Consider the following 24,380-nt stretch of genomic DNA (forward strand, 5'->3'; position numbering starts at 1 on the left):
CATGTGTGTGATTGCTGAGGCTTAGACCTCGTCTTCATTGTGTGTCTTTGTATGCAGGAAGAAAATGTCAGATAATCCAGGCGCAAAGAAGGATGAGCCCGGCAATGTAAGTCTCCTGTCAATGATCTTTGTAGAGACAACAATGCTCCTCTCATAAATCCTTAGAGATTCTCCGGTAATTGCGTACTACGTCACGTAGGCATACCACGTTATTACTCTCTGTCTCTGCTGTGTCAACTGAGCCTTTGGGCCAGCCCTGTAACTTCACTGGATTACGCTGGGCAGACCTCTTGCTAGCTGTCACTCAAATGCAAGTGGTTGAAGCTCATAGGCTCAAACTCGAATTGCTATGGGGCTGGCCCACGTGGGGGGCAATGTAATGAAAATGGCCCGAGACAACTTCAACAAAAGTCTCTTTCACACTAGGGATTTCGTGGCTAATTGAGGTAAACAGTAATTCTGCTCATAGATTATATATGTATGAACTAGAAATTGGAAGAGAAGGAGGCCCGCACAGCGTCAAAAAATGTTTTAAATCCAAAACTGAGGCTTGAATGCAAACTAGACCTTGACACATCCAGCCCAAAGCGGGAGGTTTAAAAAACGTAGGCTAATGCGATTAGCATGAGGTTGTAAGTAACGAGACAATTTCCCAGGACATAGACATATCTGATATGGGCAGAAAGATTAAATTCTTGTTAATCTAACTGCACTGTTCAATTTACAGTAGCTATTACAGTGAAAGAATAACATGCTATTGTTTGAGAAGCGTGCACAATTTTTAACATAAAGTTATTAATTAACCAATTAGGCACATTTGTGCAGTCTTGATACAACATTTTGAACAGAAATGCAATGGTTCATTGAATCAGTCTAAAACATTGCACATACACTGCTGCCACAGAGTGGCTCAAATCTAAATTGCATCTGGGCTGGAATAATACATTATGGCCTTTCTCTTGCATTTCAAAGATGATGGTACAAAAAAAATACAAAAGTTTTTTTTCCCTTCGTATTATCTTTTACCAGATAAATTGGGTTATATTCTCCTACATTCCTTTAATATTTCCACACATTTAAAAGTGTTTCCTTTCAAATGGTACCAATACTATGCATATCTTGCTTCAGGGCCTGAGAATACAGGCAGTTATATTTGGGTATGTCATTTTAGGTTAAAAATCTTTTTAGAAAGGGGAGGATCCTTAAGAGGTTTTAAGCAGTGGTGGGAAAAGTACCCAATTGTCCTACCCTAGTAAAGGTAAAGATACCTTAATAAAAAATAACTCAAGAAAAAAGTAAGTCACCCAGTAAAATTATACTTCAGTAAAAGTCTCAAGTAGTTGGTTTAAAATATACTCAAGTATCAAAAGTAAAAGTATAAATAATTTCAAATTCCTTCTATTAAGCAAACCAGGCGGCACCATTTTCTTAATTTAAATGTATTTATTTTTTTACGGAAAGCCAAAGGCACACTCCAACATTCAGACATAATTTACAAATGAAGCATGTGTGTTTAGTGATTCGACCAGATCAGAGGCAGTAGGGATGACCAGGGATGTTCTGTTGATAAGTCTGTGAATTGGACCTTTTTCCTGTCCTGCTAAGCATTCAAAATATAACGAGTACTTTTGGGTGTCAAGAAAATATACTTTTTACGCCATACATTTTCTTTAAGGAATTTAGGGAAGTAAAAGTAGTTAAAGAAATATAAATAGTAAAGTACAGATACCCCCCAAAAATACTTCTGCTTTTAATTAAGAATGTGTGTGTAAGCTGCAAGTCAAGTCACACTATGGTTAAAAACATATGTGCATAGTAAAGGGATGACACAATGTCATTTTCTTTCTTTGTGATTTTAGGAAGACTCCTCAAAGTCCTCAGGCCAAGGTGGTGAGTAGATCCACTGAAGTCTTTAGTCCATTCTTTTTGTGTTTGACTCAGCATGTACCTGGGAGCTGTTCCAGAAAGCAGGATCAATGAGTTGGCTAACTGTTCTAACTGCTTCAAAAATGTGTTGGCTGAATACATACAGACATGCATACATACAGTTGGAGTCGGAAGTTTACATGCATACACTTAGGTTGGAGTCATTAAAACTCGTTTTTCAACCACTCCACAAAAGTGTCTATCTATATTCACAGTAAAACTTAGTGTGAAGCTTGTGGAAGGCTACCCGAAACGTTTGACCCAAGCTAAACAATTTAAAGGCAATGCTACCAAATACTAATTGAGTGTTTGTAAACGTCTGACCCACTGAGAATGTGATGAACTAAATAAAAGCTGAAATAAATCATTCTCTCTGATATTATTCTGACATTTCACATTCTTAAAATGAAGTGGTGATCCTAACTGAGCTAAGACAGGACATTTTTTACTTGGATTAAAATGGTGCAGGAAGAAATGGCAGCAGTTTTACGGGCACCCAACCAATTGTGCCATTATGTGGGGGTTTCTCGCGTTATTTGAAACTTATTTTGTACATAATGTTTCTGCAACCGTATCAAACGGCAAAAGAGCTTCTGGATGTCAGGACAGCGATCACTCACCTCTGATTAGACGAAGATTTGTTCTTCAATAAACAAGACGCACAAGACATTCTCCAAACATCCGGCAGGGCCGACATCCCCGTTATTTGCAAGAGGAAGCGACGCAGGTGTAGAGGACAAAGAGCTGGATGCCTGGTCACGACCCGGAAAAGGTGAGTGGGAAAGCTGCCGTTACCGTCAATACTACTCGCCAACGTGCAATCATTGGACAATAAACTAGAAGAGGTACAATCACAAATATCCTACCAACGGGACATCAAAAACTGTAATATCCTATGTTTCACGGAATTATGGCTGAATGACAACATGGATATTCAGCTAGCGGGATACACACTGCACCGGCAAGATGGAACATCACACTCCGGTAAGACGAGGGGGGGCGGTCTGTGCATATTTGTAAACAACAGCTGGTGCACGAAATCTAAGGAAGTCTCTAGATTTTGCTTGCGTGAGGTAGAGTATATTGTGATAAATTGCAGGCCACACTACTTGTCTAGAGTTTTCAGCTATACTTTTTGTGGTTGTTTATTTACCACCACAGACAGATGCTGGCACTAAGACCGCACTCAGTCAGCTGTATAAGGAAATAAGCAAACAGGAAACCACTCACCCAGAGGAGGCTCTCCTAGTGGCCGGAGACTTTAATGCAGTGAAACTTAAATCAGTTCTACCAAATGTTAAATGTGCAACCAGAGGGGGGAAAAAATGAGTTCACCTGTACTCCACACACAGAGATGCGTACAAAGCTCTCCCTTGCCCTCCATTTGGTAAATCTGACCACAACTCTATCCTCCTGATTCCTGCTGACAAGCGAAAATTAAAGCAGGAAGCACCAGTGACTCGGTCTATTAAAAAAAAAAGTGGTCAGGTGAAGCAGATGCTAAACTACAGGACTGTTTTGCGATCACAGACTGGAACGTTCCGGGATTCTTCCGATGGCATTGAGGAGTACACCACATCAGTCACTGGCTTTATCAATAAGTGCATCGAGGACGTCGTCCCCACAGTGACTGTAAGTACATACCTCAACCAGAAGCCATGGATTACAGGCAACACTCGCACTGAGCTAAAGGGTAGAGCTGCCGCTTTCAAGGTGCGGGACTCTAACCCAGAAGCTTACAAGAAATCCTGCGATGCTCTGTGACAAACCATCAAACAGGCAAAGCGTCAATACAGGGCTAAGACTGAATCATTCTACGCCGGCTTCAACACTCATATTATGTGGCAGGGCTTGCAAACTATTAGACTACAAAGGGAAGCACAGCCGCGAGCTGCCCAGTGACACGAGCCTACAAGACGAGCTAAATCACTTCCATGCCTGCTCTGAGTCAAGCAACAATGAGGCATGCATGAGAGCATCAGCTGTTCTGGGCGACTGTATGATCACGCTCACCTTAGCCAATGTGAGTAAGACCTTTTAATTAAACAGGTCAACATACACAAGGCTGCGGGGCCAGACGGCTTACCAGGACGTGTGCTCCGGGCATGTGCTGACCAACTGGAAAGTGTCTTCACTGACATTTTCAACATGAGTTGAACATGATTGAGTCTGTAATACCAACATGTTTCAAAGCAGACCTCCATAGTCCCTGTGCCCAAGAACACAAAGGCAACCTGCCTAAATGACTACAGACCCATAGCACTCATGTCCATAGCCATGAAGTGCTTTGAAAGGTTGGTAATGGCTCACATCAACACCATTATCCCAGAAACCCTAGACCCACTCCAGTTTGCATACTGCCCAAACAGATCCACAGATGATGCAATCTCTATTGAACTCCACACTGCCCTTTCCCACCTGGAGAAAAGGAACACTTATGTGAGAAATGCTGTTCATTGACTACAGCTCAGCGTTCAACACCATAGTACCCTCAAAGCTCATCACTAAGCTAAGGATCCTGGGATTAAACACCTCCCTCTGCAACTGGATCCTGGACTTCCTGACGGGCCGCCCCTAGGTGGTGAGGGTAGGTAGCAACACATCTGCCATGCTGATCCTCAACACTGGAGCTCCCCAGGGGTGCGTGCTCAGTCCCTTCATGTACTCCCTGTTCACCCACGACTGCATGGCCAGGCATGACTCCAACACCAAGTTTGCAGATGACACAACAGCGGTAGGCCTGATCACCGAAAACGACGAGACAGCCTATAGGGAGGAAGTCAGAGACCTGGCCGGGTGGTGCCAGAATAACAACCTATCCCTCAACGTAACCAAGACTAAGGAAATTATTGTGGACTACAGGAGAAAGAGGGCAGAGCACGCCCCCTGTCTCATCGACGGGGCTGTAGTGAAGCAGGTTGAGAGCTTGTCCACATCAACAACAAACTAGAATGGTCCAAACACACCAAGACAGTCGTGAAGAGGGCACGACAAAGCCTATTCCCCCTCAGGAAAATAAAAATATTTGGCATGGATCCTCAGATCCTCAAAAGGTTCAACAGCTGCAACATCGAGAGCATCCTGACTGGTTGCATCACTGCCTGGTACGGCAATTGCTCGGCCTCTGACCGCAAGGCACTACAGAGGGTAGTGCGTACGGCCCAGTACATCACTGGGACTATGCTGCCTGCCATCCAGGACCTCGACCATGCGGTGTCAGAGGAAGGCCCTAAAAATGGTCAAAGACCCCAGCCACCCCAGTCATAGACTGTTCTCTCTACTACCGCATGGCAAGCGGTACTGGAGTGCCAAGTCTAGGACAAAAAGGCTTCTCAACAGTTTTTACCCCCAAGCCATAAGACTCCTGAACAGGTAATCAAATGGCTACCCGGACTATTTGCATTGTGTGTCACAAATGACGCGTTTCTGAAATAGCATCGTTTTTAAGATGTATAGACTAGAAATTAGCATGGTATAATTGACTCCACAACCTACAACCCATATCCAAGTTTAGCTTTCTAAAATCAAAAGAGAGTATTTTACTGCTTATCAAAGTTAGCTGGTTAACTTAATAATGGTCCTGTTTTCTGGAACACTCCACTGATCTTAAAATGATGTACAATGCATTCGGAAAGTATTCAGACCCCTTCACTTTTTCCACATTTTGTTTCGTTGCAGCCTTATTCTAAAATGTAATAATTATATTTGTATTCATCAATCTACACACAATACCCCATAATGACAAATAAAACAGGTTTTTATACATTTGTTTTGCAAATGTATTAAAATATATACCTTATTTACATAAGTATTCAGACCCTTTGCTATGAGACTCGAAATTGAGCTCAGGTGCTCCTGTTTTCATTGATCATCCTTGATGTTTCTACAACTTGATTGGAGTCCACCTGTGGTAAATTAAATTGATTGGACATGATTTGGAAAGGCACACACCTGTCTGAATGCCAAGCATCATGTCTGGAGGACACCTGGCACTGTCCCTACGGTGAAGCATGGTGGTGGCAGCATCATGCTGTGGTGATGTTTTTCAGCGGCAGGGACTGGGAGATTAGTCGGGATCGAGGGAAAGATGAATGGAGCAAAGTACAGAGAGATCCTTGATGAAAACCTGCTCCAGAGTGCTCAGGGCCTCAGATTGGGGTGAAGGTTGACCTTCCAACAGGACAACGACCCTAAGCACACAGCCAAGACTATGCAGGAGTGGCTTCGGGACACGTCTCTGAATGTCCTTGAGTGGCCCAGCCAGAGCCCGGACTTGAACACGATCGAACATCTCTGGAGAGTCACGAAAATGGCTGTGCAGCGACGCTCCCCGTCCAACATGACCACTTGAAGAGAAGACTGGGACCAACTCCCCAAATACAGGTGTGCCAAGCTTGTAGCGTCATACACCAGAAGACGCAAGGCTGTAATCACTACCAAAGGTGCTTCTACAAAGTACTGAGTAAAGGGTCTGAATACTTCTGTAAATGTGATATTTCAGTTGTTTTAATACATTTGCAAAAAATCGAATCTTTTTGCGTGGTCATTATTATTGTGTAGATTTGCGTGGGGAAAAAAACAGTAATTTTAGAATAAGGCTGTGATGTAACAAAATATAGAAAAAGTGAAGGGGTCTGAATACTTTGCGAATGCACTGGAAGTCTTATGTTCGTACACATTTAACTTGTGACAGCTAGTGTAGTGTCCTGGGTCATATTCATTAGATACCAAAACACATCAAAACGGGGAGGGACTACCTAAACCTAGTTTTCCATTTTCTTTTGCTACAGTGTGCACTAATGAATACAACCCAGATCTCTGCCTCATATGAATGATCTATCCTTTGTCTGATTTGAGCTGTGAAGCACTGGTTGGCCTTTTTACTGAATAAAGTATAATATAGCTCATAAACATAATATAGATTTTGATGTTTCATCATCTACTTTTGCCATGACAGACACCCTAAGGAGACCGTGGGAGAAATCCGCCACCATGCCAAGGTAGGCAATTCACCCGTCTGTTGAATGTCCACACAATAAACACCAACACGCTGTCTCGCATACCTGTGGTGCAGGAAATTACAGTCCCCCCAGTTTAATTCACTACAATAACTGTTTTTATGTTTACTATGGATAGACAACTGTGTGGGCACAAATTCCATCTGTGACCCCCCCGTGGAGCCAGCCCTGCCCCTCTCTATCCCATCTTTCTGGCACTGTAAAAAGAGTGTGTTTGCGAGAAAATCTTGCATGTCTCAAACAGGACTAACTCAACCACCAAGACCCAGGTGCAGGAGAGCAGCCCAAGCCCCACCACCTCTGCCCTTTCTCCCGTTCCCCCTTCTCCATCCTCTACCCCAGTGTCCAGGTACCCCCTATTTACCCACCCATCCTTTTCCCTTAAGCCGGAACTACACGTCTGTCTGCAGCTATGCTACAGTCTCACTAGTAATGCTGAGCAATGAGTGCTTTTTGAAGTCTGTTTGGATTCAATTATGGAAAAATGATCCGTTTTCAATTTTTTTCAATTTTATTTAATGCACTATGCATTATTTTGGTTGCAAATCTGGGTATGCATTTGATTAGGTGTTCAGGAGTCTTATGACTTGGGGGATAGAAGCTGTTTAGAAGCCTCTTGGACCTACACTTGGCTCTCCGGTACCGCTTGCCATGCGGTAGCAGAGAGAACAGTCTATGACTAGGGTGGCTGGAGTCTTTGACAATTTTTAGGGCCTTCCTCTGACACCGCCTGGTATAGATGTCCTGGATGGCAGGAAGCTTGGCCCCAGTGATGTACTGGGCTGTTCACACTACCCTCTGTAGTGCCTTGCGGTCGGAGGCCGAGCAGTTGCCATACCAGGCAGTGATGCAATCAGTCAGGATGCTCTCGATGGTGCCGCTGTAGAACCTTTTGAGGATCTGAGGACCCATGCCAAATCTTTTCAGTCTCCTGGGGGGGGAATAGGTTTTGTCGTGCCCTCTTCACGACTGTCTTGCTGTACTTGGACCATGTTAGTTTGTTGGTGATGTGGACACCAAAGGAACTTGAAGCTCTCAACCTACTCCACCGCAGCCCCTTCGATGAGAATGGGGGTGTGCTCTGTCCTCTTTTTCCTGTAGTCCACAATCATCTCCTTTGTCTTGATCACGTTGAGGGAGAGGTTGTTGTTGTCCTGGCACCACGCGGCCAGGTTTCTGACCTCCCTATAGGCTCTCGTTGTTGTCGATGATCAGGCCTACCATTGTTGTCATCTGCAAACTTAATGATGGTGTTGGAGTCGTGCCTGGCAGTGCTGTCATGAGTGAACAGGGAGTACAGGAGGGGACTGAGCACACATCCCTGAGGGGCCCCAGTGTTGAGGATCAGCGTGGCGGATGTGTTGTTACCTACCCTTACCACCGTCAGGAAGTCCAGGATCCAGTTGCAGAGGGATGTGTTTAGTCCCAGGGCCCTTAGCTTATTGAGGAGCTTTGAGGGGACTATGGTGTTGAATGCTGAGCTGTAGTCAATGAATAGCATTCTCACAGGTGTTCCTTTTGTCTAGGTGTTAAAGGGTAGTGTGGTGTGCAATAGAGATTGCATCATATGTGGATCTGCTAGGGCGGTATGCAAATTGGAGTGGGTCTAGGGTTTGTGGGATAATGGTGTTGATGTGAGCCATGACCAGCCTTTCGAAGCACTTCATGGCTACAGATGTGCGTGCTATGGGTCGGTTTTCATTTAGACAGGTTACCTTCGTGTTCTTGGGCACAGGCACTATGGTGGTCTGGCTAAGACATGTTGGTATTACAGACTCGGACAGGGAGAGATTGAAAATGTCAGTGAAGACACTTGCCAGTTTGTCAGCGCATAATCGCAGTACTCTGTCTGGCCCTGCAGCCTTGTGAATGTACATGTCCTGGTAATTAATCTGTCCATGTGGCCTTGTGAATGAACGAACTCACTCTTCTGCCAGTCCGTGGTGAGTAATCGCAGTCCTGATGTCCAGAAGTTATTTTCAGTCATAAGAGATGGTAGCAGCAACATTATGTACAAAATAAGTTTTTAAAAATAAGTTACAATCGGTTGGGGGCACGTAAAACGTCTGCCTTCTCCGGCGCCATCTTATCAATCACTTAGATCATGTATTTCCCGGTTCGTGAAGCGACTGCTTTCTATCCCTTTCAGTCTCGCGTTCTCTCTTCTCTCAGTCTCTGTGGATTACTCTGTACAGACCAGACAAGTTTAAGCATGCACGCAATGAATTATGGTCATTGCAGTTAATTGACACGTTTTCAAAGCTAAACTATGTAGAATATTGGCCTGTTGGAAACTACAACCCCCTACTATCTCACAAGTGTTCAGGCTTGAAATGTGTAAATATTTGTATGAACATTCAACAACTGAGACATAAACTGAACAATTTCCACAGACATGTCACAAACAGAAATGGAATAATGTGTCCCTGAACAAAGGGGGGGTCAAAATCCCAAAAAAGTCTATCTGGTGTGGCCACCAGCTGCAATAAGTACTGCAGTGCATCTCCTCCTCATGGACTGCACCAGATTTACCAGTTCTTGCTGCGAGATGTTACCCCCCTCTTCCACCAAGGCACCTGCAAGTTCCCAGACATTTCTGGGGGGGGAATGGCCCCAGCCCTCATCCTCCGATCCAAAAGGTCCCAGACGTGCTCAATGGGAGTGAGATCCGGGCTCTTCGTTAGCCATGGCAGAACACTGACGTTCCAGTCTTGCAGGAAATCACACACAGAACGAGGAGTATGGTTGGTGGCATTGTCATGCTGGAGGGCATTGTCATGCATGTCAGGATGAGCCTGCAGAAAGGGTACCACATGAGAGAGGATCCCGCTCCTGAGTATAGGCCTCGGTGTAACGCTCATTCCTTTGACGATAAACGCAAATCCGACCATCACCCCTGGTGAGACAAAACCACGACTCATCAGCGAAGAGCACTTTCTGCCAGTCCTGTTTGGTCCAGCGACGGTGGGTTTGTGCCCATAAGCGACGTTGTTGCTGGTGATGTCTGGTGAGGACCTGCCTTACAACAGGCCTACAAGCCCTCAGTCCAGCCTCTCTCACCCTATTGCGGACAGTCTGAGCTGAAGGGTTTGTGCATTCCTGGTATAACTCTGGCAGTTATTGTTGCCATCCTGTACCTGACCCGCAGATGTGATGTTTGGATGTAACAATCCTGTGCAGGTCTGCCACTGCGAGGACGATCAGATGTCCGTCCTGTCTCATCATTGTGACCTTAATTGCCTACTGTCTGTAAGCTGTTCGTGTCTTAACGACTGTTCCACAGGTGCATGTTCATTAATTGTTTATGGTTCATTGAACAAGCATGGGAAACAGTGTTTAAACCGTTTACAATGAAGATTTGTGAAGTTGTTTGGATTTTTACGAATTATCTTTGAAAGACAGGGTCCTGAAAAAGGGACGTTTCTTTTTTTGCTGAGTTTAGTTGTTTAATAACACAAAATGTTGGTTCATCGCTCAGCACTACTCACTAGGTGTAGGGTGAAGTTCCCCCAAGCAGTGATTTTGGGTAATTTTCCCCACTCATGGTTAAGTTTACGATTGAGGGTGGGAAGCTGATCCTAGATCTGTACTTAGAAGTTTCATCCTGGAGTGAACTGACAACAGCGCTGTGTGGCCTCTTGTGCCAAGTGATTAAGCAACACAATGCTGTGTATAGCTGTGAATGTTGCACATCTTTGTTTTTGCCATAGCACTAACACACCTGATTCTAATCAAATGCTTGATGATGATTGATTGGTTGAATCAAGTGTGTTAATTAGTGTTAGGGGAAAATACAGTGGGGCAAAAAAGTATTTAGTCAGCCACCAATTGTGCAAGTTCTCCCACTTAAAAAGATGAGGCCTGTAATTTTCATCATAGGTACACTTCAACTATGACAGACAAAATGAGAAAAAAAAATCCAGAAAATCACATTGTAGGATTTTTTTATGAATTTATTTGCAAATTATGGAGGAAAATAAGTATTTGGTCAATAAAAGTTTATCTCAATACTTTGTTATATACCTTGTGTTGGCAATGAAAGAGGTCAAACGTTTTCTGTAAGTCTTCACAAGGTTTTCACACACTGTTGCTGGTATTTTGGCCCATTCCTCCATGCAGATCTCCTCTAGAGCAGTGATGTTTTGGGGCTGTTGCTGGGCAACACGGACTTTCAAGATTTTCTATGGGGTTGAGATCTGGAGACTGGCTAGGCCACTCCAGGACCTTGAAATACTTCTTACGAAGCCACTCCTTCGTTGCCCGGGCAGTGTGTTTGGGATCATTGTCATGCTGAAAGACCCAGCCACGTTTCATCTTCAATGCCCTTGCTGATGGAAGGAGGTTTTCACTCAATCTCACGATACATGGCCCCATTCATTCATTCCTTTACACGGATCAGTCGTCCTGGTCCCTTTGCAGAACCATCTGACATTCTCCCAATCTTCTTCTGGATCATCCAAATGCTCTCTCGCAAACTTCAGACGGGCCTGGACATGTACTGGCTTAAGCAGGGGGACACGTCTGGCACTGCAGGATTTGAGTCCCTGGCAGCGTAGTGTGTTACTGATGGTAGGCTTTGTTACTTTGGTCCCAGCTCTCTGCAGGTCATTCACTAGGTCCCCCAGTGTGGTTCTGGGATTTTTGCTCACCGTTCTTGTGATCATTTTGACCCCATGGGGTGAGATCTTGCGTGGAGCCCCAGATCGAGGGAGATTATCAGTGGTCTTATATGTCTTCCATTTCCTAATATTTGCTCCCACAGTTGATTTCTTCAAACCAAGCTGCTTACCTATTGCAGATTCAGTCTTCCCAGCCTGGTGCAGGTCTACAATTTTGTTTCTGGTGTCCTTTGACAGCTATTTGGTCTTGGCCATAGTGGAGTTTGGAGTGTGACTGTTTGAGGTTGTGGACAGGTGTCTTTTATACTGATAACAAGTTCAAACAGGTGCCATTAATACAGGTAACGAGCGGAGGACAGAGGAGCCTCTTAAAGAAGTTACAGGTCTGTGAGAGCCAGAAATCTTGCTTGTTTGTAGGTGACCAAATACTTATTTTCCACCATAATTTGCTTCTCATTTTGTCTGTCATAGTTGAAGTGTACCTATGATGAAAATTACAGGCCTGGTCTTTTTAAGTGGGAGAACTTGCACAATTGGTGGCTGACTAAATACTTTCTTGCCTCACTGTATATACATAAATGACCAGGATTGGGAAACACTGCTTTAGGGCCTAGCAATTCTCAAGTTCTGGCCATGTCTTTGGTACTCCCTGTTTTTGTCTTTTCGGTCTTGCTGAGATTTTAAAAAGTATCACAGGAAAAGAGCAAGAGATGGTTTCAGTAAATTGTATTTTTTGCTGCCGCCTTGCTTTGAGCCTGCTGTGTGTGTCTTTACTATGTCTTCTGACTAAGCGTTTCTGTCCAGCTTCTGCTAATGACAGTACCCTAGTCCAGGGCACAACCCAGAAACAACCCTCTATACACCCTAGGCACTGGTATAGATTTGAACGTATATGATATGTATAAGCAATATGGGGACAATTCCACCTAGCCTATCAGAGGGCAAGGTGGTGGAACTACCTATGTATTACTTATACTTATCCAGTTTTTTTCAGATCTACGTCAAGTGCCAAAGGGTTAGAGTGTTTCTGGACTGGGGTTTCGCTCAAGTCACCACTTGAGTAAAACAATTCTCTCTCCCTCAGATGTGGAAACAAAACTGATTAACTCAAGGCCAGTGGCTATGATGAAATTCAATCTGGTGTACTAGTGCTTGGTTGGAACAAACCATTGCAACTAATGTAGGCAAATTTGACCCATTCAGTGAAATGGTTTCAACCTCCAATACTAAAAATAATACACTGACCATTGAAAGTACTTAAGTTTCTATGTTGGTACAACAGTCTGCAGCTTTCCGTTGCGCTTCTGCTGTTAACGGTGACAAGATGGCTGGTCCGTGGCTCCTGTCAAGATCGCCATTTGTTGCCATGGCAGCACAACAACCCGCCACTGTTGCCCGAACTGAGCTTCCATATCCTTGGGGTTTGTTGTTGCCCTCCCTCTCTCTGCCCATCTCTCCATTCACTCCTTTTTTCATTCTCCCTCTCCTCACGCCTTTCTCTCTCTCTCTGTATCTCTCTCTCTCGCTGTCTCTCTCTCTCTCTCTCGCTGTATCTCTCTCTCTCGCTGTATCTCTCTCTCTCTCTCTCTCTCTCGCTGTATCTCTCTCTCTCTCGCTGTATCTCTCTCTCTCTCAGGATGAAGACAGTGAACAGTACCACGGACAGCACAGGCAGTGAAGATACAGAGATGGAAAGAATCAAACAGGTGAGCTCCACCATTACCTGTTAATGTTGTTTAAAGGATTATTGGTATGTAGGCTAGAGATAACAGGGTGGCCATTGCTCCCCCACTGATGGTGTCAGATGAGGATGACTATTGACATCATCCAGGCTGAATCACATCCAGCCGTGATTGGGGGTCCCATAGGATGGCGCACAATTGGCCCAGTATTGTCCGGGTTTGGCCGGGGTAGGCCGTCAATGTAAATAAGAATTTGTTCTTAGCTGACTTGCCTAGTTAACGGTTAAATTAAAAATACATTTAAATTGTCAGTTAACACTATTTCATTTTTTGTATTTGTGGGAAAGCAGGTGTTCTTGGTTTCAGAGTATATGCTTAATTGATTGGCGATGATCAGAATGATAATGACTGTGATGATGATCATTTGTGTGTTTAGGACATCCTTGAGGAAGTGAGAAAAGAGCTCCATAAAGTGAAGGATGAAATAATCTGTGGTGAGTTCCTGATTTGTCCATCCATTTCAAGGAGCACTCCCTAGCTTGTATTTTTGTATGTCTTTAGCAGTACAGTCAATAAGAATCACAATACAATGTTGCTCCAGCCGCAGTAGTATATTCATATGCCTCTAACACAGTGGAGGCTGCTGAGGGGAGGACGGCTCATGATAATGACTGGAACGGAATCAAACGCTTTCAACCCATGTGTTTGTTGTATTTACTAACATTCCACTTATTCCACTCCAGCCATTACCATGATCCCGTCCTCCCCAACCAAGGTGCCACCACCCTCCTGTGCTCTAACACTAAATACAGTGCAGTCGGAAAAGTTTTCAGACCGCTTAACTATTTCCACATTTTGTTACTTAACAGGATTATGGATTTAAAAAAATGTTTAATCAATCTACACACAATACCCCATAATGACAAAGTGAAAACAGGTTTTTCGAAATGTTTGCAAATGTGTTAAAAATAAAGAACAAATACCTCATTTGCATAAGTATTCAGACCCTTTGCTATGAGACTTGAAATTGAGCTCAGGTACATCCTGTTTCCATTGATCATCTTTGATGTTTCTACAACTTGATTAGAGTCCACCTGTGGTAAATTCAATTGATTGGACATGATTTGGAGAGGCACACACCTGTCTATATAAGGTCCCACAGTTGACAGTGCATGTCAGAGCAAAAACCAAGCCATTAGGTTGAAGGAAATGGCCGTAGAGCTCCGTGACAGGATTGTGTTGAGGCACAGATCTGGGGAAGAGTATCAAAAAATGTCTGCAGCATTGAGGGTCCCTTAAATATAAGAGGTTTGAAACCACCAAGACTCTTCCTTGAGCTGGCCGCCTAGCCAAACTGGTCAGGGAGGTGACCAAAAACCCGATGGTCACTCTGACAGAGCTTCAGAGTTCCTCTGTGGAAATGGGAAAACCGTCCAAAAGGACAACCATCTATGCAGCACTCCACTAATCAGGCCTTTATGGTAGAGTGGCCAGACAGAAGCCACTCCTTAGTAAAAGGCACATGAAAACCGGCTTGGAGTTTGCCAAAAGGCATCTAATGACTCTCAGACCACGAAACAAGATTCTCTGGTCTGATAAAACCTGAATGCCAAGCGTCACATCTGAAGGAAACCTGGCACAATCCCTACTGTGAAGCATGGTGATGGCAGCATCATGCTGTGGGGGATGTTTTTCAGTGGCAGGGACTGGGAAACTAGTGAGGATCAAGGGAAAGATGAACAGAGTAAAATACAGCGAGATCCTTGATGAAAACCTGTTCCAGAGTGCTCAGGACTTCAGACTGGGGCGAAGGTTCATCTTCCAACAGGACAACGACCCTAAGCACACAGCCAAGACCACGCAGGAGTGACTTCAGGACAAGTCTCTGAATGTCCTCGAGTGGCCCGGCTAGAGCACGGACTTGAACCCGATCAAACATCTCTGGAGAGACCTGAAAATAGTTGTGCAGCGACGCTCCCCATAAAACCTGACAGAGCTTGAGAGGGTCTGCAGAGAAGAATGAGAGAAACTCCCCAAATACAAGTGTGTCAAGCTTGTAGCGTCATACCCAAGAAGACTCAAGGTTGTATTCGCTGCCAAGCTGCTTTAACAAAGTACTGAGTAAAGGGTCTGAATACTTATGTAAATGTGATATTTCTGTTTTTATTTTTTATACATTTGCTGGGGAAAAAATAAACTCTTTGTGCTTTGTCATTATGGGTGTTGTGTGTCAGTTGTTGAGGGAAAAACTATTTAATCCCTTTTAGAATAAGACAAATGTAACAAAATGTGTAAAAAGTCAAGTAGTCTGAATACTTAAAGTATTTTATTTTATATTCTCTCAATTCACATATTACGAATCATATATTTGGAGTTTCTATATAATGACTAATTCACAAGACAATGTGTAAGGAATTTTGGTGCCTTTCTCTTTCTCATGAATTCCCTTCCTCTTTCTCTTTCAGCATTTATCCAGGAGCTACAAAAGAGAGGACCAGTATAGTCTCTCAACATACAGCCACTGGGGGGGGGGAAGGGGGAGAGAGCCATATGGAGGGGTGGATGGCTCATATATTTCCTTCAATGTTACACACACACACATACCTATACATTTAGGACTGTACCAATCGGCAGTCTTCCAAACTTTTTTAGGGGCTGTTTTTCTTGTTTGTCTTATGGTTTGAAGAGCTCTGCTGTGCTGTGCTTCTCTCTTGCTCCACCATCACTGCCTACCTTACTCTACTCTCTCCCTGCCTCCCAAGTCAACGCCCATATCTTACCTGGACGTATCTAGCCTTACTTTTCACAAGTGCGGCGCAAGGTTTGGCTCAGTTCGAATTGAAGGCAGTCAACTGAAATTCCAATTCAATTATTGAAAAAAGGGCATCTAATTTCAATCACTTCTCAATAAACTGAAAAGGAGAAGCTATTTATGTCAAGTTTTACACATTTTGGATTTTAAATTCACTTTCTGAATTTACTGACTTCAATTCGAATTGAGCCCAAACCCGATGCAGAGAATTCAGGGAATACGTCAACCACACCATCGACACACAGTACATTGTCAACAGTCGCACATTTCAGTCTCACACCAACCTATCTGTGGGGAAACGGTTCAGCTGCAGCGGTTGACCACACGGTGGAGCTGTGAAACAGGAGAATCGGATCAGAGGGCCTGCCTTTTTCTGTAGTCTCTGTACAACCCCGGAACAGTCGGAACTACAAATCCCAGCTTGCAACAATAAGAGAGATCTGGTTAAATATATGTCTGTCTGTCTACTGCACCTAATAGGAGTAGGGTGAAGTTGTTCCTAGACCCTGATCTTGGGTCAGTTTAGCATTTTCTCCACTTATGTTTAAGTTTGGGGGAGAGGAAGCTAATCCTAGAACTGTACTTAAGGAAACTTCAACCACCTTATACTCTAATAGCAAACGGGTTGCCAACTCCTCTGAGCTCTTGCTACACCTCACATCAATTGTTTGTTTTTTCCAAACTCAGGGATTAGAGGAAGCATATCAGTTAGTGCTAGATAGGACTGTCTGCAACAGGTCCTATACTAGTCACCATGCCCACTTCTCCTTAGCATTTAGCACAGAGGATCGCAGCAGACCACCTATGGATGACAAACAGGTCCAATCCCAAATCAACCCTACCCCCTACAACCTTTGCCTCCCTTCTTCACTAGTGGGGTTGTGAGAAGATTGGCTGGATGCCATATTGCTTACACAAATCCAATCAGAGAGCATGTTGAAACTATTACCATATTACTTATGTCTATCTTATCCTTTTAGATTTCCACAAGTGCATAGGGTCAGAGATTGATTTTGGTATATGGTGACAATTCTCACCTAGTCACAGAAACAGAATGATTAGAATGGGCATTATCCTCTAAAAGCAATTAGCTATTGCTGATAGGATCTTAGGTTATTTTAATTGTATCTATTTAAGAATGAATTCTTAAGCACTCCAATGTCCGTGACATTTCCAAGCTCCCTGTGCAGCACATCCAACAGGTTGCCAACCATATCCATTTCCCAATGACATGGGGAACCATGCCTGTTCTGTCCATTCTTTTTCTACACTCCTAACACTGCCTACTCTTCTAGTAACTGCATAAGAAAAGGGGAGAGAGGGGAGAGCAGGTAGGGGACTGTACCTGGTATGATTCTGCTGCAGTGCAGGTAACTGCAACATATCACAGTGCGACAGGGACTCTTACTCGACTTTGTATGTTCTTATAAAGATACTTAATACCCATTATGTTAGCCGCCTCTGTGGCCTCGTCCGATAGAGATGCCAATCTTCGCTAATGCAAGTCTGCCTCACCTCCTGAGCACTCTTACAATCCTATAGATTAAGCTTTAAAAAAACGTAGTACTTAAAGAAATCCTTATGGTTTTCTATTTCCATTGGCAATTCTGTGGTAATGAAAATAGAAGCCCACTGGCCAAAAACTGGTTGAATCGACGTTGTTTCCATGTCATTTCAACAACAACAAAAAATCCATGTGAGGTTGAGTCAACATGGAATACTGATTGGATTTAGAAAAAATCATAAACTTAATGGAATTTTCTTTTTCTTTTACCCAACTTTTTGTCTAAATCCAATGACATGGTGACATTTGTTTATTTCACTTTGAATTCACATTAGTTGACAACACGACCAAATGTAAATCAAAACTAAACATTGAAATGAAGTCTGTTCCCAGTGGGAGGAATCTTGATTTATTTTTAGATACATTATAATTGTTATTTTGGATTTATTGAAGGTGATTTTCTATTATTAGAGTGAAGGATTTTTACACTGAAATGTTGTGTGAGAGAAACTGCTGTAAAGCCACTGGATTGGAGATACCTTTCTGGTCAAATACAGCTGCTTCTTGAATCAAACTGTGGTTCGTCTCATCTGTTGGTTTGGGGTGGGGGGAGAGACCATAAGGGAAGTATTTAACATTAAGCGTCATGGCATCATCGGGGGAAAATCTAAACTAAAGATAATTACTACTTGATATAATATAAGGTGGAGCATATTGAGAAATGGCTGGAGCTTAAGTAATGTAACAAACAATATTCTACAGACCCTATTGATCTAGCACTCGAGTCTATATGTGGTGTTATTTGTTGGATGAATGTTGTCTAAATACCCAGTAGTCCTTTCTAGTCCACACATTTCATTGGTCCCAATGCAGTACACTGTAGGTCTAGAAATTACATATTGTCTTTATAGAGAAAAAAAGCTATGCCAATGTAAAAGTGTGGTTGGGAATACTTAGCAGGGTCTGTAGACTTAGTATATGGTGTCATTTAATGGGACTCTGAATAATACGGAGAGTTGCTGGCCTTTTACTGTGGTCAAATAGCTTAAAATGGGGTGCCTGAACAATTTGGTACAAATGTAGCACTGTACAGGAAAAATGTTTGGTCTGTGGGAGGTCTTTGTGCATGCAGGAACAGTGATGTATGCTTTTTTTTAGAGGGAGAATAGTGTAGGAACAACAAAGAATAAACCAATATCATGATATTCCTTGCTCATATCAAACGGAATCGATATATCAAATTATCGATATTGGTGCCAACCACCACTAAATCACTTCATAATTAAGCATATAGCTTAATTTCATCAGTCTGCTATATTGTTCAAGCTTAAAACCTTAACTTACTTCAACTAATTAATTTCCTCCGGTAACTCATGTAAAACCTGCTATGCCATTGTGAGAAAGTGTATTCACATTGCCCTCTCATAAGACTACTTTAGAGAACAAGTGCGCATAAACACCACAACTGAAGTTCTCAGAGGTGTAAATAGGCCTCCCATGAGAACTTTTTTTTAAACCTTGTTTCTGAATGGACCTCTCCCATTTGTCACGAGTTAACATAACACACCATTATTTGGAGTACGCCTGAACCCTCCAAAAATTTCCTCATCTGGCAAAACACATTTCAGTGTATCCTTGCTTATGTCAACCTTTCCAGTTAACTGAATCAGATGAGCAGCATTTTTCATAGAGCTTAAGATTTCCTCATCTGATAAACCTCTACTCCAACTTTCTGTCTTTAAGTGGTAGTATTCATTCCCAAAATGGTGGGTGTCAGATTTGATTGAGCTGCACCACTGACACTCCATCATATGAACTATTGGCTACATCAGGGTGAAGATAAGAAGCAGGTTCTTTAGCCTCAAGTGTGTTCATTTAGCATATTAAGTTGGCAGTCTGAGGGTCTTCTCTGAGCACTTGACATTCCTTAATTTAAACTCATTTTACATTGGACAAGAGCATCTGCTGTATGACAGAGTGATTTACAGATGGTGCATTCGTCTTAAGGTGGCTAGGTGAGGCAACCACATATCACAGTCATAATAAGCTACTTTTTTTGGTGAAAATGTACTAACGGCAAGGTCGAAGCAAGTAGGGGGGGGGGGTAAAGTGTGAGTGTTCGGTTGCCAGAGATGCGACCTAGTTGTTCAGTCTTTTTGTTCTGTAGCAGTCGTTCGTTCTAGGTGTGCTATTTATCATACTGGCAGGCAACCTTCTTATCCCTTGCTTGCTAGCTTGCCAACTACGGCTAACTGAGTCACGTCAAACATTACAGCCGGAATAACAGCAACGTTTCTGCATTTGCGTTTGTTTAAGCTGTTTTCTAGTGACATTTATTTGGATGCATCCATAACAATGAGCTCATGATACGCGATTGACTGGCGTAGAAAATGTGCTCTCTCCTCAGGACACTGTTTTCATGAGGAGCTAGCCATTGTTAGGGTTGCGTAAATTCGAATCTGGTATCAGGATAAATATAACAATGAGTCACCGATTGTACACTATGTATTTTTTATTAGCTAAGTAATGAATGGCAAATGCAACTTTCGTATATACATACGGGTTCACTGTAATACCACGCAGGGCAGAACAGAGAACTGACAGGATGTATGTAAACAGTATTCTTTATACTGTGATAGGCCAACAGACAGGTTGGAACTATGTCGATCACAGTAGAGGCTGGGCGTGGTTTAAACTTGCCCAGCCTATCGCAGGCGCTCAGGCGGGTCCCCGCCTCTTGGTGCTTCTTGGAGTCCTCCCTACGTCGATGTATAGATTCCTACTGTTCTGGTATCGCAGCCTAGTTATAACAGTTGCTCAGTTCCTGCTATTGTGTTCAGTATTTTTCCATCTCAGTTAAACCTCGTGATGACCACCCCTCCCTATCACAACTTTGTAAGATACAGCAAGTCACACCATGTGCTCAATATTGTTACATACAAACACAAGGACAAAGCATCTGCTGGGCTGTTATCTACAGTTTTGCAACATGCAGGTCACACCATGTTACTCAGTTCTTGTCACACACAAACAGGCAAGTAGCAAGCAGTTGTTTAATCTCATTATGATGATCCAGTGCACAAATGCAGACACCTCACACAACCAACATCAGATAATATTTAATCATATCTAATGGCTATAATGTAAAATACCGAATCCCCCTTTTTCACACCCCCAAGGGTGTGAACAAAAATTCAGCAATGAATCATATAACAGTTACAAAGTTTAAAATACCTTCATGTCCTCCATTCGATCCCACTATGTACTAGATTGGCTACCAGCCACCTAGGAACTTACAACCCTCATGTCAAAGGAGAACAACAGCTCATTTGAAAACAGAATAAAAGAAAATGGTGTTAAATTTAAGTCCCCCTTTTGACATTCCCTAGGGTGTCACTCATTATCCTTTATTTCAGCGGTCCCAACATAGTAATATGTTAATAGCATTTCATGAAAATAATAAAACGTTTATTATTACTAACATTTATTATTATTTTTTTACAGAAAAGAAAAATCATCCAAGAAAAAAGATAAATCAACCAGTTATGTGCTTTTGTCTCCCCCTTTTGACAAAAACAGGATAAGACTTTACTGTTTATTCACATGTAAGATGTAGGATAAAACTTGGTCATGGAAAACAGAGTAAAGCAGAGCAAAGCATTATTATAAACCATCTGGTCCTCTCAGCTACTCCTATCCTGCACCAGGTGGGCACCATGCCACCCAGGGACTTGAAACCTTCACAACAGGGAGAACAAACATACTGGAAAGAGAACCTAACAAGAAACTGTGGTGGTGTAATATTTACTCTACTACCTCACCCACAGCATACCATGGGTCATCCTCAGTCAGTCCCATCCTCCCCTGAAAGCATGATTCAGTATCAGCATCTCCAACTGGAGCATCAAGCAAAGGCATCATGCCTGAAGCCTTCACCACATCTGTAACAGACTTCTTAAAACATGGTATAATGCAAGCAGCACAACACATCAATAATAAAAATACAAGAATTAGGGTAAGAAATCCAGTAACCACCATACCAGTGTACTTACCAAACCAGGCTCCCAACCAAGAGAACAGTCCAGACTCCTCCCCCCCTGCCATGGTCCTCATCTCAGCACATAGTGCATCAAGCCCACTAAGGGCCTTAGATATACTACCATCTGGACTGGTGTTATTAGGAATATACGTGCAACATTGTTCACTGAACATCTTGCAGACACCCCCCTGACTGGCAAGAAGCATATCCAAAGCAAGTCTATTCTGTCTGGCAACCCTAGATGTGGCCTCAAGCTGTTCAGACATACCAGTGAGTGCATCACGGGAGTAATTCACAAAACACTGTTGATTATAGTAGATATAATTAATCCATGCAGTCTGTCTTACATCCACTATGGCTGGACCTATAATAGGTAGTAAGTGCCAGAGTCCATCATTCCTACCCAATGCCTGAAACTCATGAGGAACCCCCAACAGGTTAGTGTGTATGTCAACTACATCCTCTGTCCATGGAGTACTACGTCTATGTTTTCAGGTCCCCTGGATACAGAGCCCAACAGCTGTTCAGCAGTAACATCAACAATGGTCAGTGGAATTATCAAACTGGTCAGAGCACACGTACCTTGCCAGTCTCCTCTAAGAATGGGTCTCAGTACTCTTTTGGGTTCACAGATCCACCACACATCAGCCAGACCACTAGTTTGGTTTAGGCCTGTAACTGGCCAAGTGGCATTAATAGGTATGTTACTACTGCAATCTCCCATAATCAATGCCATTACCTGTACCCGTGATGCAACTGTAGTTTCCCCCATATGCCTTAACACCCCAAGAGGCCCGATGAGGAGGTACTGTAGGAAACACAAGGCTCAAAGAGGAACAGAGGGTTGAATTGGGCTTAACCTGGTAAAAACTTCTCAGAATACACAACCACCCCTCTCCTTCTCCTATAGCAAATGGGTGTGTAGCCAGAACAGGTCTAGCATGCAGTCCTTTCTTTTCAGGGTCTTAGCTGTATACCTCATATAAGACAGCCACAAATTGTCCCTACCATCAAAACCAGTCTGCCTAATTGATCAATAGCTGAATAGTCTCTAACGTTAATTACCGGAATGGGATTTAACACAGTGGTGGTAGGTGGCAGGTTCGGTCCAGGGGTGGTAGAGGAGTGTGTCTGGCTCTGGTTTGTCTGGGACCTCTGTGGTTTTGGCAGCACCTTAATAGAAAACACACCCATCGTGTCTGTCTCGGTCCTTTGTAGTCCGAGGGTGTAAGTGCCTGCATCAGAGAGCTTAATAGTTTTGATGGTTAGTAGGATTTCATCACCTTTACAAAGTTCAACAGTGCTCCCAGGTTTCCCCCATGTCATGGAAAACCTATCCACATTTGTGGGATCCCCTATGCTATAAGGATACCCTCTTCTCCAATCCCAGAACTGTCCCAAGTTGGTTATCATGTAATCCCCATACGGACACCCTACCCCATTACACAGGCACACTGGCACTCCTGTACACAGGTGTTAAAACCAAACACAAATATCTCAATTTCTTCCCTGCCCTGTTGGCTCAAAATATGTCCCAAATACTTAACATGAGTCTACCATCATTAAAACTTATCCTAGCTAATTTTCACACCACGTTCATCAGAAAAAATATAATGACACTATAATGTAAATTTCACTGCCTTGTTGTATTAAATTATCTTAATATCAGTATTGCAAATTACCCTAGATTCTCCATCCAAATGGCTTTCCAATGAGGCTGATCAGACCACAAAGGAAAGTTACAATGGAGGTCATAAGTCATACAACCCCTCCAAAGAAGTGTTCCTTACTATATTAAACAACATTCCTCTATCAAAAGATTTCACCTATTTAATTAAGACTCAGAAAATAAAAACTTCTAATATTTCATATGTGAGTGTACCCCTTTAAGATATCATGTCTCTGGGAACATGGAAATCCCCTTAAACCCAAAACGTTTACTACAAAAACAAAACCTAATAATTATGATAATCCCCTCAAACTCAAATAATTTGTCTCCATGTCTTACTTTCGTGTTGCTCCAAATAGTCTCCCCAAAATATTTCTTAAACATCCTGCCATTAAACACACACAACTGTGATAAACATATACTGTCCCTTTAACATAAAATAAAATCAGCCTGCAATCCACTCTGCGGGCCTTTCATTGTTCCCCATAATGAAAACAGATTCAAATGTTAGTATACCTTAACCTCCTGTTTAATTTCAATGGTGTTATCTGAACAATCAAACCAAAGTCAATAACCGGGAAGTACTTGTGTAAATTAATTAAAAGAACAAAATAAATCTACCTTATTTCTCAGCACTTGGTTAGAACACCCCTCCCGTCTTACGTCGACCACACCCTTCGCCCCGTCTCCCGTACATCTTATCTATTACTCAGTGGCTCAATTAATGTTTCATGTAAGTATGTTCAGATGTTGATTATGTAATTCTACAATATTAGTATAGTTCAAACCTCATGATATGAATCTACACACAGAATTTTATGTTAATAGAGTTTAACACTTTTTCCAACAGTCATGCACACCCCCTCAATATTCTATGATATAACTCTGTGCAAACATCTCATCTGCAAGTCCGCGACTTTTTCAACATTCTCACCGGTACCAGCTCCAACTGAAATACCTAATGTACCACACTCGCTTGGCAGGCTCAAATTAATACAACTCAGACATCTCATCTGAAGGTCCCCGACCTCATTCATACTGATATTAGTCCCCGACTGAATATCAAGCGTATTTCATGCACACGATTTGAGTCTCACAAATCTTCATTCAC

At 42.8% G+C, this 24,380-nt stretch overlaps 1 protein-coding gene across 4 annotated transcripts in view; it reads left to right on the top strand.

Annotated features, from left to right (window-relative positions):
* LOC112228218 (vasodilator-stimulated phosphoprotein-like) overlaps positions 1-18,135 on the top strand; it is a 41,006-nt gene extending 22,871 nt beyond the window's left edge. For 3 of the 4 annotated variants that reach the window (XM_024393370.2, XM_024393371.2, XM_024393372.2), the window contains exons 7-13: positions 58-106; positions 1,860-1,890; positions 6,884-6,926; positions 7,189-7,293; positions 13,200-13,269; positions 13,682-13,739; positions 15,711-18,135. In XM_024393370.2, coding sequence (XP_024249138.2) covers positions 58-106; positions 1,860-1,890; positions 6,884-6,926; positions 7,189-7,293; positions 13,200-13,269; positions 13,682-13,739; positions 15,711-15,748 — 394 coding nt within the window. In that variant the 3' untranslated portion in view covers positions 15,749-18,135. The remainder of the gene's footprint in view (positions 1-57; positions 107-1,859; positions 1,891-6,883; positions 6,927-7,188; positions 7,294-13,199; positions 13,270-13,681; positions 13,740-15,710) is intronic. The other variant, XM_024393374.2, reaches the window with a different exon arrangement.
* The last annotated feature ends 6,245 nt before the right edge of the window (positions 18,136-24,380 follow it).

This window comes from Oncorhynchus tshawytscha, linkage group LG30 (assembly GCF_018296145.1).
Source record: "Oncorhynchus tshawytscha isolate Ot180627B linkage group LG30, Otsh_v2.0, whole genome shotgun sequence".
In the NCBI taxonomy this organism is placed as follows: Eukaryota; Metazoa; Chordata; class Actinopteri; order Salmoniformes; family Salmonidae; genus Oncorhynchus; species Oncorhynchus tshawytscha.